Raw genomic sequence first — 19,127 nt, 5'->3', positions numbered from 1 at the left:
GTAACCCCCTCCAGCCCCTACACTCCCTCCCTATCTCTGTAACCCCCTCCAGCCCCTACACCCCTCCCTATCTCTGTAACCCGCTCCAGCCCCTACACCCCTCCCTATCTCTGTAACCCCCTCCAGCCCCTACACCCCCTCCCTATCTCTGTAACCCCCTCCAGCCCCTACACCCCCTCCCTATCTCTGTAACCTCCTCTTTCCCTACACCCCCTCCCTATCTCTGTAACCCCCTCCAGCCCCTACACCCCCTCCCTATCTCTGTAACCCCCTCCAGCCCCTACACCCCCTCCCTATCTCTGTAACCCCCTCCAGCCCCTACACCCCCTCCCTATCTCTATAACCCCCTCCAGCCCCTACACCCCCTCCCTATCTCTGTAACCCCCTCCAGCCCCTACACCCCCTCCCTATCTCTGTAACCCCCTCCAGCCCCTACACCCCCTCCCTATCTCTGTAACCCCCTCCAGCCCCTACACCCCCTCCCTGTCCCTGTAACCCCCTCCAGCCCCTACACCCCCTCCCTATCTCTGTAACCCCCTCCAGCCCCTACACCCCCTCCCTGTCCCTGTAACCCCCTCCAGCCCCTACACCCCCTCCCTGTCCCTGTAACCCCCTCCAGCCCCTACACCCCCTCCCTGTCCCTGTAACCCCCTCCAGCCCCTCCCTATCTCTGTAACCCCCTCCAGCCTCTACACCCCCTCCCTATCTCTGTAACCCCCCTCCAGCCCCTCCCTGTCCCTGTAACCCCCTCCAGCCCCTACACCCCCTCCCTGTCCCTGTAACCCCCTCCAGCCCCTCCCTATCTCTGTAACCCCCTCCAGCCCCTACACCCCTCCCTATCTCTGTAACCCCCTCCAGCCTCTACACCCCCTCCCTATCTCTGTAACCCCCTCCAGCCTCTACACCCCCTCCCTATCTCTGTAACCCCCCTCCAGCCCCTACACCCCCTCCCTGTCCCTGTAACCCCCTCCAGCCCCTACACCCCCTCCCTGTCCCTGTAACCCCCTCCAGCCCCTCCCTATCTCTGTAACCCCCTCCAGCCCCTACACCCCTCCCTATCTCTGTAACCCCCTCCAGCCTCTACACCCCCTCCCTATCTCTGTAACCCCCTCCAGCCCCGACACCCCCTCCCTATCTCTGTAACCCCCTCCAGCCCCGACACCCCCTCCCTATCTCTGTAACCCCCTCCAGCCTCTACACCCCCTCCCTATCTCTGTAACCCCCTCCAGCCCCTACACCCCTCCCTATCTCTGTAACCCCCTCCAGCCCCTACACCCCCTCCCTATCTCTGTAACCCCCACCAGCCCCTACACCCCCTCCCTATCTCTGTAACCCCCTACACCCCCTCCCTAACTGTCACCTTGTCTTCTATCCTCTCTAACCCTGCAAAATCTCCTGCCCTCCTCCCATTCCAGCCACTCAAGCAAGCAACACACACCCCCCACCCCCCTGCTCTTGCTGATGGTCATGCCTTCAGCTTCCTGAGGGCCTGGAATTCCTCCAAAAATCTTTCCACCTCCTCCCTCTCTCTCTCTCCCTCCCTCTTTCTCAATCCATCCTGAAAGATGTTCCTTATAAACCGACCACACTGACTGAGGCTTCATTTCACCGATTTCCATGGCTCTGCGCCAGATTTTATTCTATGGTCGCTCCTGTGAAGCATAATGGGATGCCGACTACTGGAAGGGCGCTATGCAAATCTAAGTCCTTGATCAATGAACCTGGGAAGGAGGAGAGGGCTCACATTTCTCCCGAAACTCACCGGTGAGGAGGATCCTGCTGACTTCTCCATGTCTTGTGGAGAGGAGTAAAATCTGATGAACGAGAGGCCGTACGCTAAATTCTGCATCGGGGGGAGGGGAAAGAGACATGAAAATTAAAAAGTAAACACAATTCAATGGGACAATCGTCAAACTTGTGCTTGCCACCATTTCATTGTAGCCTCTTGTTTCACGTGAAGGAAATAAGCTGCCCCGATCTGAAATTCCTTTCTCCGCTTCCCTCCCAGACCCACAAATGAACCAGCTCGGGAAACTGTGTGCTACAGGAGCACCCAGAGGCTGGTCAGAAACCACCATTCATTGGAATGTGGGGGTCCCTGGCTGGGCCCAGTATTTATTGTCCCCCCGTCCCTAGTTGCCCCCGTTGAGAAGGTGGGGGTGAGCTGCCTTCTTGAGCCGCTGCAGTCCATGTGCTGTGGGTAGCCCCACAATGTCCCTGAGGGAGGGAATTCCAGGATTCTGACCCAGGAAGGAACGGCCGATATATTTCCAAGCCGGGAAGGTGTGTGGAAGGGAAGCTGCAGGGGGTGGTGTTCCTATATACCTGCTGCCCCTTGTCCTTCTAGATGGAAGTGGCCGTGGGTTTGGAAGGTGCTGCCTGAGGGTCTTTGGTGAGTTTCTGTAGTGCATCTTGTAGATTGTACACACTGCAGTTACAGAGCGTCGGTGGGGGGAGGGAGGGGATGGTATACACTGCAGTTACTGAGGGTCGGTGGGGGGAGGGAGGGGATGGTACACACTGCTGTTACTGAGGGTCGGTGGGGGGAGGGAGGGGATGGTACACACTGCTGTTACTGAGGGTCGGTGGGGGGAGGAAGGGGATGGTACACACTGCTGTTACTGAGCGTCGGTGGGGGGAGGGAGGGGATGGTACACACTGCTGTTACTGAGGGTCGGTGGGGGGAGGGAGGGGATGGTACACACTGCTGTTACTGAGCGTCGGTGGGGGGAGGGAGGGGATGGTACACACTGCTGTTACTGAGGGTCGGTGGGGGGAGGGAGGGGATGGTACACACTGCTGTTACTGAGGGTCGGTGGGGTGAGGGAGGGGATGGTACACACTGCTGTTACTGAGTGTCGGTGGGGGGGAGGGAGGGGATGGTACACACTGCTGTTACTGAGCGTCAGTGGGGGGAGGGAGGGGATGGTACACACTGCTGTTACTGAGCGTCGGTGGGGGGAGGGAGGGGATGGTACACACTGCTGTTACTGAGGGTGGGGGGGAGGGAGGGGATGGTGTTACTGAGTGTTGGTGGGGTGGGGGTTGGGTGGGAATGTGCGGGAGCTGCTTTGTCCTGGTGAACCGGGTGGGGGTGGGGGGTGGGGCGTAATACGTGATTGCAGTAGTTCTTTTCAGAGCAAAGGGACTGAGGGGATAATCTAATCGAGATGGACGAAGCCGAGTCCACTGCACACAACTGGGAGCATTTGGGGTGAGACACAGCCTCAAGATTCTGTGTAGAGGTGTGGGAGGGTGATGCGAGAGGAGGAATCTCCTTTCGATGGAGAATGGTTGCGATCTGTCTGCGAGGGTGGTGGGAGGGGAAAATGAATGACCCCGAAATGAAACGTGACGGGCACGAGAGAGAGAAATTAACACGAAGGTTTTACGTGTGACAGGGAGGGGACGGGCAAACCTCACAGGACAGCATAACAGAGTGATCCACCTTGGATCGGACCGGCCTCCGCTGCTGTGCTGTCATAACTCAATCTCCTCAAACACGGAAGGGTCACAGAGGGATTGGAAAGGTCTGTGACGGACTGGAACAGCACTCACCTTGTTGTAGGGCTGCGTGCAGACCACTTTGACACGGTCCCATTTCTTCCCCAAGGTGGCTTTGGCCAGCTTCTCCGAGCCGAACATCCGGACCCTGTTCAGGGGTGCACCATTCCGGCTCTCTGTCGGAGACATGAAGAACGAGGAGACCAGGAGGACCTGCGAGGCGGCAGAGGCAAGGTGCCAATCGGTGAGGTGGAGGGGGGTGGGAGGGGGGGCTGCAGCAGCAAAACACCAGAGCAGACCGTGCAACAAGGGGAGCAGGAGCAGACCGCTCAGCCCATCGCACCCTGCTCCACCATTCAGCCGGACGCCAGCTGAACACTGAAACCGAGCTGCATTACTCTAGCGTCTTCATAGACCAATACAGCGCAGAACAGGCCATTCGGCCTTCCAGCAGATGTCGCGCGGTACTCAAGACAGCAGTCACTGTTGTGTTTAGGAGAGGCAGAAGCTAATTTATGCAGAACAATATAGAGACACAATAATAATAATAATACAGTCGTCCACCCCACCTCTATTCCCACAGGGGATACATTCCAAGACCTACCGTGCAACTGCAGACAGTAGCAAACTCATTCATTTACATGTAAAATTTACTTCCCTGACAGCCCTGAACTGTTCCGTGAAATACACTCGGGCCAAGGTAAACCAGGGGTAACTGAAACTGTGGTAATGGGGCCCGAGGTTACGGTGGGAGTGGCCCTGTATGGACCCAGGCGGTGTGCGGGTTAATGAGAGAACCAGGTAATACTCCACGGCGATGACAGGGTTTTTTGGTCGAAGGTTAAATGTTGGCTCACCTCAAAATCCTGCTCACAGGCTGACGTCGAGTTGCCAACCAGGATCTCCACAAACGCAGAGCCCTCGTTCCCAATGTCAATGCCGTGTATGTGTTCTGCTTTCTCAAACTGAAAAGGACACAAGACATCGTCTTACGTGGGACTGACACACACCAGCCATTCAGCCCGGCCGTTCAGTCTCAATGCTGTACACAAGCCACACTCCCCTTTTCCTGGCGCCGGGAACAGCCCCTAGTCAAGAATACCACATCCCCCTGAAACAAACGAGTAACCTCTTGTTAGAGGTGAAATGAAAGGGATAGTTTACAATCCAAAACAAGACAAAATGACAGTGCTAGGAAAACTCAGCAGGTTTGGCAGCATCCGTGGAGAGAGAGAGAGAGAGAGAGAGAGCAGCAGTGTTACAACCCGAGTGCACAATGACCCTCATTCATACGGAAGCCAAACAGACTAGAGATTTCACTTCTCCAGTAATGAGATGACAACAACAAATGATTAATATCGGCCACGTGAATCTCAGACCCCATTCCCCGATAACCAGCAATCTAGGCTGGATACACAGGGTCCATGGCATCCAGAGACTCTGTCAGAGCCAACTTGGTGAGTTCCTGCAGTGCGCCTTGAAGCTAGGGCACACTACTGAGGGTCGGTGGGGGGAGGGAGGGGATGGTACACACTGCTGTTACTGAGGGTCGGTGGGGGGAGGGAGGGGATGGTACACACTGCTGTTACTGAGCGTCGGTGGGGGGGAGGGAGGGGATGGTACACACTGCTGTTACTGAGCGTCGGTGGGGGGAGGGAGGGGATGGTACACACTGCTGTTACTGAGCGTCGGTGGGGGGAGGGAGGGGATGGTACACACTGCTGTTACTGAGCGTCGGTGGGGGAAGGAGGGGATGGTACACACTGCTGTTACTGAGTGTCGGTGGGGGGAGGGAGGGGATGGTACACACTGCTGTTACTGAGCGTCGGTGGGGGGGGAAGGAGGGGATGGTACACACTGCTGTTACTGAGCGTCGGTGGGGGAGGGAGGGGATGGTACACACTGCTGTTACTGAGGGTCGGTGGGGGGAGGGAGGGGATGGTACACACTGCTGTTACTGAGCGTCGGTGGGGGGAGGGAGGGGATGGTACACACTGCTGTTACTGAGCGTCGGTGGGGGGAGGGAGGGGATGGTACACACTGCTGTTACTGAGCGTCGGTGGGGGGAGGGAGGGGATGGTACACACTGCTGTTACTGAGCGTCGGTGGGGGGGAGGGAGGGGATGGTACACACTGCTGTTACTGAGGGTCGGTGGGGGGGAGGGAGGGGATGGTACACACTGCTGTTACTGAGGGTCGGTGGGGGGAGGGAGGGGATGGTACACACTGCTGTTACTGAGGGTCGGTGGGGGGAGGGAGGGGATGGTACACACTGCTGTTACTGAGCGTCGGTGGGGGGAGGGAGGGGATGGTACACACTGCTGTTACTGAGCGTCGGTGGGGGGAGGGAGGGGATGGTACACACTGCTGTTACTGAGCGTCGGTGGGGGGGAGGGAGGGGATGGTACACACTGCTGTTACTGAGGGTCGGTGGGGGGAGGGAGGGGATGGTACACACTGCTGTTACTGAGGGTCGGTGGGGGGAGGGAGGGGATGGTACACACTGCTGTTACTGAGGGTCGGTGGGGGGGAGGGAGGGGATGTTTGTGGGTGTGGGGCCAATCCAGCGGGGGGCTGCTTTGTCCCTGGATGGTGTCAAGCTTCTTGAATGTTGTTGGAGCTGCCCCCATCCAGGGGCAAGTGGGGAGTATTCCCTCACCCTCCTGCCTTGGGCCTTGTCGATGGTGGGACAGGCTTTGGGGGGAGTCAGGAGGGGAGTTACTCGCTGCAGGATTCCCAGCCTCTGACCTGCTCTTGGAGCCGCTGTGTTTGCATGGCTAGTCCAGCTCAGTCTCTGGGTGATAGTAACGCCCCCACAGCATGTTGATGGTATGGGGATTCAGTGAAGGTCATTCTGAATATCAAGCAGTGATGGTTAGATTCTCCCTTGTCAGAGATGGTCATTGTCTGGGCACTGAATAATCCAGCTCCTTACACTGACTCACCTGGAGGATGACAGACACCTGCTTCTCACCAAGATCTGAACACTTCCATTTCCTGTAGGTGTCTGGTTTTAACAGGTTGTCAGCCTTGTGAGTCTGCAACACAGGAACAAGGAAGTCAGCTTCCAGAATACCACCGAGCGATTTCATTTCTTCAGTCTCAGATACCGATTCGCTCCAGCTCCCGACCCTCGTTCAACCACCCTCGATAAACCGGAGCTCATACAAGGCTCTGCAGTCAATGTCCCCAGCTCATACCACATCCAGGGTCACCCATCACTCTGAGCACTCACTGAGCAACACTGCTTCCTGGGAACAGAGCAAAGCTGAGATTTTAATATTCCCATTGTTCGCATCGAATCCCACATCATTCTCTTCCAGCCCCTACACCCCTTCCCTATCTCTGTAACCCCATCCAGCCCCTACACCCCTCCCTGTCTCTGTAACCCCCTCCAGCCCCTCCACCCCCTCCCTATCTCTGTAACCCCCTCCAGCCCCTACACCCCTCCCTGTCTCTGTAACCCCCTCCAGCCCCTACACCCCTCCCTGTCTCTGTAACCCCCTCCAGCCCCTCCACCCCCTCCCTATCTCTGTAACCCCCTCCCGCCCCTACACCCCCTCCCTATCTCTGTAACCCCCTCCAGCCCCTACACCCACTCCCTGTCTCTGTAACCCCCTCCAGCCCCTACACCCCCCTCCCTATCTCTGTAACCCCCTCCAGCCCCTACACCCCCTCCCTATCTCTGTAACCCCCTCCAGCCCCTACACCCCCTCCCCATCTCTGTAACCCCCTCCAGCCCCTACACTCCCTCCCTATCTCTGTAACCCCCTCCAGCCCCTACACCCCTCCCTATCTCTGTAACCCCCTCCAGCCCCTACACCCCCTCCCTATCTCTGTAACCCCCTCCAGCCCCTACACCCCTCCCTATCTCTGTAACCCCCTCCAGCCCCTACACCCCCTCCCTATCTCTGTAACCCCCTCCAGCCCCTACACTCCCTCCCTATCTCTGTAACCCCCTCCAGCCCCTACACTCCCTCCCTATCTCTGTAACCCCCTCCAGCCCCTCATCACTCCTCCAAGTGAGCATTCCCCAATTCCCATTGCCCCACCATTGGTGGGCACACCTTCACCTTCCTGATGTTCCGAGCTGTGGGATTCTTTTCTGAAATGTCTCTGCCTCTCTGGCCTGCCCTAAAATGTCTCTTAACGCTGATCTAGTTTGACAGGTCTTTGGATCAGGTTTACCTTAAACTGCAAACACAAAATTCGAAGCTTCCGAATTATGTTAACACAAAGATGACTTCAAATATTATCAAACGGTTTAATTATCAGACATATAAAGATTTTGTCAAGCTGAAACAGGTGGGGTAAATTACAAGGCACGCATTCACTGTAGATTAGAGGAGCATCACCTAACCGCATTGTCGATGACAAAAACAGTCTGGACAGAGTAAAACCAACAAAATTCGCAGTCATCTCGTTACTGTGATATAGGATGTGTAATCTCCACATCGTATAATCTGCTTTAGATTTTGAAGTGGTGGCTCGTGAGTCTTCTGTCTGTGTGAAGAGGTTTGAGCATTAACTTGTTGGGAGTCACGAAACCATTGTGATGAATTTTAACAAATAAAGGTAAGAGTTAGTTAGCTCTTGGAGGCTAACGCGGTTTTGCTTACATTGGAAGGGTTTTACAGGTGAATAGAGTGAACAGTGATCTGCATTAGACTTCAGTTAGAAGAATCTGGAATTTTTTTTTTCCTTGAGGGTGGGGAAACACAGTTTAAATAAAACTTTTTGGGGTCGGGATATTATGCCGAAATATTGAGCAGAGCTGGATGTGAAAACCTCTGCTAAGTCAGGGTGATAATTTAGGAGGGTTAAGAAATAGTTCAGCTCATTCTAAATAGAGGGTTATTTTTACAGTTCCACACCAGACGTCACACAGTCATAGAGATGTACAGCACAGAAGCAGACCCTTCGGTCCAACCCGTCCATGCTGACCCAGATATCCCAACCCAATCTAGTCCCACCAGCCAGCACCCGGCCCATATCCCTCCAAACCCTTCCTATTCATATACCCATCCAGATGCCTCTTAAATGTTGTAATTGTACCAGCCTCAACCACTTCCTCTGGCAGCTCATTCCATACACATACCACCCTCTGTGTGAAAACATTGCCCCTTAGGTCTCTTTTATATCTTTCCCCTCTCACCCTAAACCTATGCCCTCTAGTTCTGGACTCCCCCACCCCAGGGAAAAGACTTTGTCTATTTATCCTATCCATGCCCCTCATGATTTTGTAAACCTCTATAAGGTCACCCCTCAGCCTCCGACGCTCCAGGGAAAACAGCCCCAGCCTGTTCAGCCTCTCCCTGTAGCTCAGATCCTCCAACCCTGGCAACATCCTTATAAATCTTTTCTGAACCCTTTCAAGTTTCACAACATCTTTCCGATAGGAAAACCAGAATTGCACGTAATATTCCAACAGTGGCCTAACCAATGTCCTGTACAGCCGCAACATGACCTCCCAACTCCTGTACTCAATACTCTGACCAATAAAGGAAAGCATACCAAACACCTTCTTCACTATCCTATCTACCTGCGACTCCACTTTCAAGGAGCTATGAACCTGCACTCCAAGGTCTCTTTGTTCAGCAACACTCCCCAGGACCTTACCATTAAGTGTATAAGTCCTGCTGAGATTTGCTTTCCCAAAATGCAGCACCTCATATTTATCTGAATTAAACTCCATCTGCCACTTCTCAGCCCATTGGCCCATCTGGTCCAGATCCTGTTGTAATCTGAGGTAACCCTCTTCGCTGTCCACTACACCTCCAATTTTGGTCTCATCTGCAAACTTACTAACTGTACCTCTTATGGTTGTATCCAAATCATTTATATAAATGACAAAAAGTAGAGGACCCAGCACCGATCCTTGTGGCACTCCACTGGTCACAGGTCTCCAGTCTGAAAAACAACCCTCCACCACCACCCTCTGTCTTCTACCTTTGAGCCAGTTCTGTATCCAAATGGCTAGTTCTCCCTGTATTCCATGAGATCGAAACTTGTTAATCAGTCTCCCATGGGGGACCTTGTCGAACACCTTACTGAAGTCCATATCGATCACATGTACTACTCTGCTCTCATTAATCCTCTTTGTTACTTCTTCAAAAACTCAATCAAGTTTGTGAGACATGATTTCCCACGCACAAAGCCATGTTGACTATCCCTAATCAGTCCCTGCCTTTCCAAATAAGTGTACATCCTGTCCCTCAGGATTCCCTCCAACAACTTGCCCACCACTGAGGTCAGGCTCACTGGTCTATAGTTCCCTGGCTTGTCCTTACCACCGTTCTTAAACAGTGACACCACGTTAGCCAACCCCCAGTCTTCTGGCACCTCACCTGTGACTATCGATGATACAAATATCTCAGTAAGAGGCCCAGCAATCACTTCTCTAGCTTCCCACAGAGTTCTCGGGTACACCTGATCAGGTTCTGGGGATTTATCCACCTTTAACCGTTTCAAGACAGCCAGCACTTCCTCCTCTGTAATCTGGACATTTTGCAAGATGTCACCATCTATTTCCCTACAGTCTATATCTTCCATATCCTTTTCCACAGTAAATAATGATGCAAAATATTCATTTAGTATCTCCCCCATTTTCTGTGGCTCCACACAAAGGCCGCCTTGCTGATCTTGGAGGTGTTCCTATTCTCTCCCTCGTTACCCTTTTGTCCTTAATATATTTGTAAAATCCCTTTGGATTCTCCTTAATTCTATTTGCCAAAGCTATCTCATGTCCCCGTTTTGCCCTCCTGATTTCCCTCTTAAGTATACTCTTACTTTCTTTATACTCTTCTAAGGATTCACTCGTGGTTGGTTAAAACCCCAAATGAGCCACTTGAAGCTGAGAAAGTCTAAGCTCATTAGTTTAAAGATTCAAAAAAAAAGAGGCTATCAGATTCTCAAGGGAGGGAAGTGAAATTTAAACTAAACACGACAGACACGGTAGAGAGAGGGATTCTTTCTGATGTGAGTAACATTAAGAATGCTGCTGGAATTAATGGATTTGTACTTTACCATGTGTTTCCAAATCTTAAAACTTGTGTTATATGTAAATCGTTTCATCTAGTCCCGTTTGTCTTGATACTATTTGAGTAAACAGACTGTTTCATTGTTAAACATCTCTATGACTCTAAATGCTTTAATGTGACGTGCTAATTTTAGTATCACGCCACGTCAGGCCAATGATAATTTTTAAAATTCGTTCTTGGAGTGAAGGCGTTGCTAGTTGGACCAGCATTTATTGCTCATCCCCAATTACTCAGTGGGCAGGTAAGAGTCAACCCCATTGATATGGGGCTAGAATCACATGTAGGCAAAACCAGGTAAGGATGGCATTTTCCTTCCCTAAAGGACATTAATGATGTAGGTTTGCTCGTTGAGCTGGAAGATTCATATTCAGACGTTTCGTCACCACACCAGGTATCATCAGTGAGCCTCTGGATGAAACACTGGTGCCATGGTCCACTTTCTATTTATGCGTTTAGGTTTCCTCAGGTTTGTGACATCATTTCCTGCTCTTTTTCTCAGGGGGTGGTAAATGGGATCCAAGTCAATGTGTTTGTTGGTAGACTTCTGGTTGGAATGCCAAGCTTTTGGGAATTCTCGTGCGTGTCTCTGGTTGGCTTGTCCTAGGATGGATGTGTTGTCCCAGTCGAAGTGGTGCCCTTCCTCATCCATATGTGAGGGTACTAGTGAGAGAGGGTCATATCTTTTTCTGGCTGGTTGGTGTTCGTGTATCCTGATGGCTAGTTTTCTGCCTGTTTGTCCAATGTAGTGTTTGTTACAGTTCTTGCGAGGTTTTTTGGCAAATGACATTAGTTTTGCTTGTTGTCTGTATAGGGTCTTTCAAGTTTACTAGCTGCTGTTTTAGTGTGTTGGTGGGTTTGTGAGCTACCATGATGCCAAGGGATCTGAGTACCCAATGAACACAGTCCGCCGATTTCTCAGCAACAAACCCAAACAAGCAGACAAAACAACCCAGAAACCCTATCCACTCTCCCCTACATCAAAGGCATCTTGGAAATGACTGCCAGACTACTCACACCAGATGAGGAAGGACACCACTTTGACTGGGACAACACACCCATCCTAGGACAAACCAAACTGAGACACGCACGAGAATTCCTGGAAGTGTGGCACTCCAACTGGAACTCTATCAACAAACACATTAACTTGGAGAAAGTGAGGACTGCAGATGCTGGAGATTAGAGTCGAGAACGTGCTGCTAGGAAAGCACAGCAGGTCAGGCAGCATCCGAGGAGCAGGAGAATCGACATTTCAGGCCTAAGCCCTTCATCAGGAATGAAGCTTGTGGGCCAGACGCTGAGCGATAAAAGGGAGGGGGGTGGGGTTAGGACAAAGGTAGCTGAGAAAGTGATAGGTGGATGAAGATGTGGGAGAAGGTGAAGGTCAGAGGGGGTCGTGATGGACAGGTCAGGAGGGCGGTGCCGAATTGGAGGCTTGGGACTGGGATAATGTGGGAGGAGGGGAAATGAGGAAGCTGTTAAAATCCGCATTTATCCCGTGTGGTTGCGGGGTCCCAAGGCAGAATAGGAGGCGTTCTTCCTCCAGGCATCGGGTGGTTAGGGTGTGGCGGTGGAGGAGGCCCAGGACCTGCATGTCTTTGACAGATTGTGAGGGGTAGTTGAAGTGTTCAGCTACAGGGTTGGTGGGGTTGGGGGGTGCAGATATCCCAGAGATGTTCTCTGAAACAATCCACAAGAAGGCGTCCTGTCTCCCCGATGTATAGGAGACCACACGAGGTACAACCGATGCAGTAGATGACATTGGTGGAGGTACAGGTAAATTCCTGATGGATGTGAAAAGATCCCGTGGGGCTTTGGAGAGAGGGGAGGGGAGTTCTTCCGCAGTTCCGTCATCAGGTCCACGTCCCCCACCAGCCGACACCCCACTCCTGGACCTTTCCCTGCCACTGCAGGAAGTGCAAAACCTGTGCCCACATACTCCCCTCACCTCCATCCAAGGCTTCAAGGGACATCCGTCAGAAATTTACCTGTACCTCGACCAACGTCATCTACTGTATCCGTTGCACCTGACGTGGTCTCCTTTACATCGGGGAGACAGGACGTCTCCTTGCAGATCGTTTCAGAGAACATCTCTGGGATACCCGCACCCATCGCCCCCGTGGCTGAACACTTCAATTCCCCCTCCCACTCCATCAAGGACATGCAGGTTCTGGGGCCTCCTCCACTGACAAACCGTTACCACCCAACACTTGAAGGAGAAATGCCTCATATTCCACCCTGGGACCCTGCAACCACACGGGATTAATGTGGATTTCAACAGCTTCCTCATTTCCCTTCCACCCCCCCCAACATTATCCAATTCGAAGTCTCCAACTCTGCACCACCCTTCTGACCTGTCCATCACTACCCCCCTGACCTATCACCTTCTCCCACCTATCGCTTTCTCAGCTACCTTCCCCCCAGCCGCAACCCCCTCCCTTTTATCTCTCAGCCCACAAGCCCCATTCCTGACGAAGAGCTTATGCCCAAAACGTTGATTCTCCTGCTCCTCGGATGCTGCCTGACCTGCTGTGCTTTTCCAGCAACACACTCTCGACATTGACTTGGATTCCATTTACCACCCCGGAGAAAAAGAATAGGAAATGGCTTCACCGTCCCAAGGAAGCCGAAACACATAAACAGACAGCGGGCCATACCATCAGTGTTTCATCCGGAGGCTCACTGATGATGTTACCTAGTATGGTGACGAAACGTCTGAAAATGAACGTTCCAGCTCAGCGAGCAAGCCTACATCCAGAACCTCAGCCTGAGCTACAAATCTTCTCAAAACTCATTGACATTAATGAACCAGATGGGTTTTTTTCCCGACAATGGATTCATGGTCATTATTAGATTCTTCATACCAGGTATTTACTGAATTCGAATTTCACCACCTGTTAAGGCACCATTTGAAACCATGTCCTCAGAACATTATCAATGTCACTGGATTAATAGTCCAACAATAATATCAGTGGGCCATCAACTCACAAAATGAATTCTAAATTTCAATATTAAATAAAGAGCATGTATTACAGAGCAACCTTCACCCCTGCAATGCTGCAAGCCTATTGGCCAATAAGAGATGTTTTTGGACATATGGTCACTGCTGTAATGGAGAGATTCAAACAGTTAATTTCCATACAGCAAGATGCCACAAACAACACAAACCATCTGCTTCCTCAAGGACTTAGGCAGAAATATTGGCCCCAGGATACTGGCAATAAAACTCTGCTGACGTTATGTTTAATGCTCCTATGTCATTCCCTTTTCGAATGTCACCTTCAGAGAAATATCACCTGAACTTGAAACGGACATCGACTCAATTATAATCATCTCGGAGAGGACAGGGTCTCCATTTAGCTACTAACCTGACAGATGATACAATAGTGAGGCACTCCCTCAGCACTGACCCTCCGACAGTGCGGCGCTCCCTCAGCACTGACCCTCCGACAGTGCGGCGCTCCCTCAGCACTGACCCTCCGACAGTGCGGCGCTCCCTCAGCACTGACCCTCCGACAGTGCCCACTCCCTCAGCACTGACCTTCCGACAGTGCGTTGGTCCCTCAGCACTGACCCTCCGACAGTGCGGCGCTCACTCAGCACTGACCCTCCGACAGTGCCCACTCCCTCAGCACTGACCCTCCGACAGTGCCCACTCCCTCAGCACTGACCCTCCGACAGTGCCCACTCCCTCAGCACTGACCCTCCGACAGTGCCCACTCCCTCAGCACTGACCCTCCGACAGTGCCCACTCCCTCAGCACTGACCCTCCGACAGTGCCCACTCCCTCAGCACTGACCTTCCGACAGTGCGTTGGTCCCTCAGCACTGACCCTCCGACAGTGCGGCGCTCACTCAGCACTGACCCTCCGACAGTGCCCACTCCCTCAGCACTGACCCTCCGACAGTGCCCACTCCCTCAGCACTGACCCTCCGACAGTGCCCACTCCCTCAGCACTGACCCTCCGACAGTGCCCACTCCCTCAGCACTGACCCTCCGACAGTGCCCACTCCCTCAGCACTGACCTTCCGACAGTGCGTTGGTCCCTCAGCACTGACCCTCCGACAGTGCGGCGCTCACTCAGCACTGACCCTCCGACAGTGCCCACTCCCTCAGCACTGACCCTCCGACAGTGCCCACTCCCTCAGCACTGACCCTCCGACAGTGCCCACTCCCTCAGCACTGACCCTCCGACAGTGCCCACTCCCTCAGCACTGACCCTCCGACAGTGCCCACTCCCTCAGCACTGACCCTCCGACAGTGCGGCACTCCCTCAGCACTGACCCTCCGACAGTGTGGCACTCCCTCAGCACTGACCCTCCGACAGTGCCCACTCCCTCAGCACTGACCCTCCGACCGTGCGGCGCTCCCTCAGCACTGACCCTCCGACAGTGCCCACTCCCTCAGCACTGACCCTCTGACAGTGCCCACTCCCTCAGCACTGACCCTCTGACAGTGCCCACTCCCTCAGCACTGACCCCCCCGACAGTGCCCACTCCCTCAGCACTGACCCTCCGACAGTGCCCACTCCCTCAGCACTGACCCTCCGACAGTGCGGCACTGCCAATGTGAAGTGCCATTCAGCCTAACACATAAATACTAGCCCCATAGGAGATAATGCTTTCTTTCAACCTGCGGGCAGTGCCATTTCCCCGAGAACGTGGCCAATTAACCAGCTTGGCGTTGGAACGATACCAACAAAGAGAAATATCGCTGGCCACGACCTAGTCGGTTGACCGCCCTCCCAGCGCCAATACCACCCGAAGTGCATCTGGGGCACACGTTAGTCCCGGGGTGACGATCGAAGAGGGAATGACACTGGAGCATTAAAGGCCACCCCAAAGGTCAAAGACTGGCCTCCGAAACATTGACCGAAGATGCCAATGTGGGGGCTGCTGGGTAATGGAGGCAGGGCGTGCTCACCACGTCTTCGCTGCTGCACGATACCACATGTTGGAGTTTGATCTCGGGCATCCTGGAAACAGGGGCGAAGAAATGGCAAAGGGAAGACCTTATGGAGAGTTTGTTTGGCCGAGGGAGGTCGAGAAAGTCAAGCAAAAAAAAAAAATTCTCAGGATCGCGGCTGAAACCCCTCGGGGGTGAGAGAGGGCGATGTTTTAGGGGGGGGGTTCTCCTCATGGATAGCCGCGAAAACGGCAGGAACCTCCTTTAAGAAGAGTTTAAAATGTTGGGCTTGTCCTCCATCTTCCTCCCGGAGGCGCGCGTTCCGCCTCCACTTCCGGGTCACGCTCCCCTCAACGGACAAAAAAAACTCATTTCAAATTTAAATTGCACTTAAAACCGTCACCCCGCTCACTCACAGGACGTCGGCATTGACACTTGAGGACTTTATTTTTATTTTTGTTGGGTTTTTTTTCCCGCCCCCCGTCACGATTTGCTGCTTGCGGTGGCGCCAGGATGTCAAAGGTCAATGGTCAGCGCCGCGCCCGCGTGTGAGCGGTTAGGCCGCCGCCATCTTTGAGGCTGGCGCAGTGCCCAGTCTGGGCCAAGGGGGGGAGGTGTCACGTGGCCATTTGTGTTGGGAATGGCTCTTGGTGGGGGTTGGGGGATGGGAATGGGGAACGTTGAGGTGGGGGGGGGAAGGGGAGGAGATGGGACGGGGGAGACAGGAGGAGGTGGGGGGATGGGAATCGGTGATGGGGGGGGGGATGGGGAGGTGGGGGAGGGGGGGTCAAGACGAGATTGGAATGGGGGAGGTGGACTGATGGGGGTGGGGGGAAGGAGGTGGGATACTGGGAGTTGGGGTTCGCATGGGGGGGGTGGGAGGATGGGAAAGTGGGGAGACGGGAACGGGGAGGAGGGGGGAGATGGGAATGGGGGAGGGGTGATGGGAAAGTGGGGAGTCATAGAGATGTACAGCACGGAAACAGACCCTTCGGCCCAACCCGTCCATGCTGACCCAGATATCCCAACCCAATCTAGTCCCACCTGCCAGCACCCGGCCCATATCCCTCCAAACCCTTCCTATTCATATACCCATCCAAATGCCCCTTAAATGTTGTAATTGTACCAGCCTCCACCACATCCTCTGGCAGCTCATTCCATACACCCTCTGGGTGAAAAAGTTGCCCCTTAGCTCTCTTTTATATCTTTCCCCTCTCACCCTAAACCTATGCTCCTCTAGTTCTGGACTCCCCGACCCCAGGGAAAAGACTTTGTCTATTTATCCTATCCATGCCCCTCATGATTTTATAAACCTCTATAAGGTCACCCCTCAGCCTCCGACACTCCAGGGAAAACAGCCCCGGCCTGTTCTTAAGTGTATAAGTCCTGCTAAGATTTACTTTCCCAAAATGCAGCACCTCACAATTATCCAAATTAAACTCCATCTGCCACATCTCAGCCCATTGGCCCATCTGGTCCAGATCCTGTTGTAATCTGCGGTAACCTTCTTTGCTGTCCACTACACCTCCAATTTCGGTGTCATCTGCAAACTTATCTGTCACCATAACCCCTATGTTGACCCCCTCCATAAATGACGAAAAGTAGAGGGCCCAGCACCGATCCTTGTGGCACTCCACTGGTCACAGGCCTCCAGTCTGAAAAAACAACCCTCCACCACCACCCTCTGTCTTCTACCTTCGAGCCAGCTCTGTATCCAAATGGCTTGTTCTCCCTGTATTCCAGGTGGTCTAATTTTACTAACCAGCGACTGAAAGAAAGCGAGGACTGCAGATGCTGGAGAGTCAGAGTTGAAAAGTGTGGATCTGGAACAGGGCTTTTGCCCGAAACGTCGATTCTCCTGCTCCTCGGACGCTGCCTGACCTGCTGTGCTTTTCCAGCACCACACTTTTCAAACCTTGCTCACCAGTCTACCATGAGGTGCATTTTGGTTGGTTTTGATCATGTTAATTTACAAAGGGTTCCTTTCCTTGCTCCCTGACCTATATCTATTTATCTTTTAGATAGGAGCCAATTTTAATAGGCTTTCTTGAGTTCATCAAGGAGTGAGTTATTTTCGTTGCTAAACATGAGAGGAATTAATAACACCACACACACGCAGAACAGAAATAAGAATTAAATCCAAAAAAAACCTTTTGAGTGAATGGGTATATGTATAGGAGGGGTTGACATGAATATGGGCCAAGTGCTGATAAATGGGACTAGATTTATATAGGATATCTGGTCAGCATGAATGAGTTGGACCAAAGGGTTTGTTTCCATGCTACACAGCTCAATGACTCCATCAGCAGAAAAATGTATACCTCCTGTCTCTGTACCTTTTGTAAAGAGAAGATTATTGAACACTGTGGCCATTACATTGGCTGCTATATGCAGAATGAACATTGATCACTGAGCAGGCAATTTTGAGTTTCTTGGTTTTGCAGTTTGTTGTAATTTATCTTTATTCCTTACGACAGTTGCTGTGTCCAGAGTAAAGGTTATATTTTCCCTTTACCTACAATGCAGGGGTGTTTAATACTGTGTTCAAACTTGATCATCACAGCACGTGTCCACACACACTGATACGTCGAGCAACCAGACGAGAGGTTCTATTTGGATTTTCAGTCCTTTTTTATTTACATTCCTCGAAAGGTCAGACCTGGTTCCTGCTGAGAGCAGCATGTTGTATAATCAGTCTCATGGCATCTCATCCTTTGAAGTCTCTCTCTTTAAAGTTTCCTTGTTTCTGCCATGGGTCCACTCAGGATTCTGCCACTGAATTTATATCACAGTCATCTTTGGAGAGACAGGTTAGAAATACAAGTACTGTATTTTTATCAGTACTTTGGGTTCTGATCCATCATCCTGACACCAACAAATCCTCAGCCTAAGAACGAGCATCTCCATGGGGCATCTGCTAAAACAAGGCATCGTTTCAAAAATAGAATTCAAAAAAGCCAAAAAGAACTCACTCCTTCATACTCTCATTGTTTTACTCACGTCCTCTCTCTGTCTCTTGTAATTCTTACACTTTCCTTTCTCTGTCTCTATACCTCCATCTGTCTCTCTATCTCATTACCTCTATCTCTGTCTCTACCTCTATCTGTCTCTCTACCTCACTCCCTCTATCTCTGTCTCTATCTCTATCTATCTCTCTCTAACTCACTCCCTCTATCTCTATCTGCCTCTCTATCTCATTCCCTCTATCTCTGTCTCTATCTGTCTATCTCACTCCCTCTATCTCTGTCTCTATCTCTATCTATCTCTCTCTAACTCACTCCCTCTATCTCTATCTCTATCTGCCTCTCGATCTCATTCCCTCTATCTCTGTCTCTATCTGTCTATCTCACTCCCTCTATCTCTGTCTCTATCGCTACCAATGTCTCTAACTCACGCCATCTATCTCTGTCTCTATCTGTCTGTCACTCCCTCTATCTCTCGCTGTCTCTCTCTATCTCACTCCCTCAATCTCTACCTGTCTCTCTATCTCACTCCCTCTATCTCTGTCTCTATCTGTCTCTCTATCTCACTCCCTCTATCTCTGTCTCTATCTCTATCTGACTCTATCTCACACAACCACCTGATGAAGGAGCGATGCTCCGAAAGCTAGTGCTTCCAATTAAACCTGTTGGACTATAACCTGGTGTTGTGAGATTTTTAACCCTCTATCTCTCTAACTCT

The 19,127-nt window shown here is 52.2% G+C and overlaps 1 protein-coding gene across 1 annotated transcript in view; it reads right to left on the bottom strand.

Annotated features, from left to right (window-relative positions):
• The window catches only part of LOC140458870 (DNA repair protein XRCC1-like), a 30,775-nt gene extending 15,009 nt beyond the window's left edge, over positions 1-15,766 (bottom strand). The window contains exons 1-5 of the mRNA XM_072553588.1: positions 15,465-15,766; positions 6,450-6,542; positions 4,362-4,469; positions 3,559-3,717; positions 1,763-1,843 (exon numbers count right to left, since the gene is read on the bottom strand). Of these exons, the coding sequence (XP_072409689.1) occupies positions 1,763-1,843; positions 3,559-3,717; positions 4,362-4,469; positions 6,450-6,542; positions 15,465-15,680 (657 nt within the window). The 5' untranslated portion in view covers positions 15,681-15,766. The remainder of the gene's footprint in view (positions 1-1,762; positions 1,844-3,558; positions 3,718-4,361; positions 4,470-6,449; positions 6,543-15,464) is intronic.
• Between the last annotated feature and the right edge of the window lie 3,361 nt (positions 15,767-19,127).

Source organism: Chiloscyllium punctatum, chromosome 34, assembly GCF_047496795.1.
Source record: "Chiloscyllium punctatum isolate Juve2018m chromosome 34, sChiPun1.3, whole genome shotgun sequence".
Classification (NCBI taxonomy): domain Eukaryota; kingdom Metazoa; phylum Chordata; class Chondrichthyes; order Orectolobiformes; family Hemiscylliidae; genus Chiloscyllium; species Chiloscyllium punctatum.
This window is presented reverse-complemented; position numbering and strand designations above follow the sequence as displayed.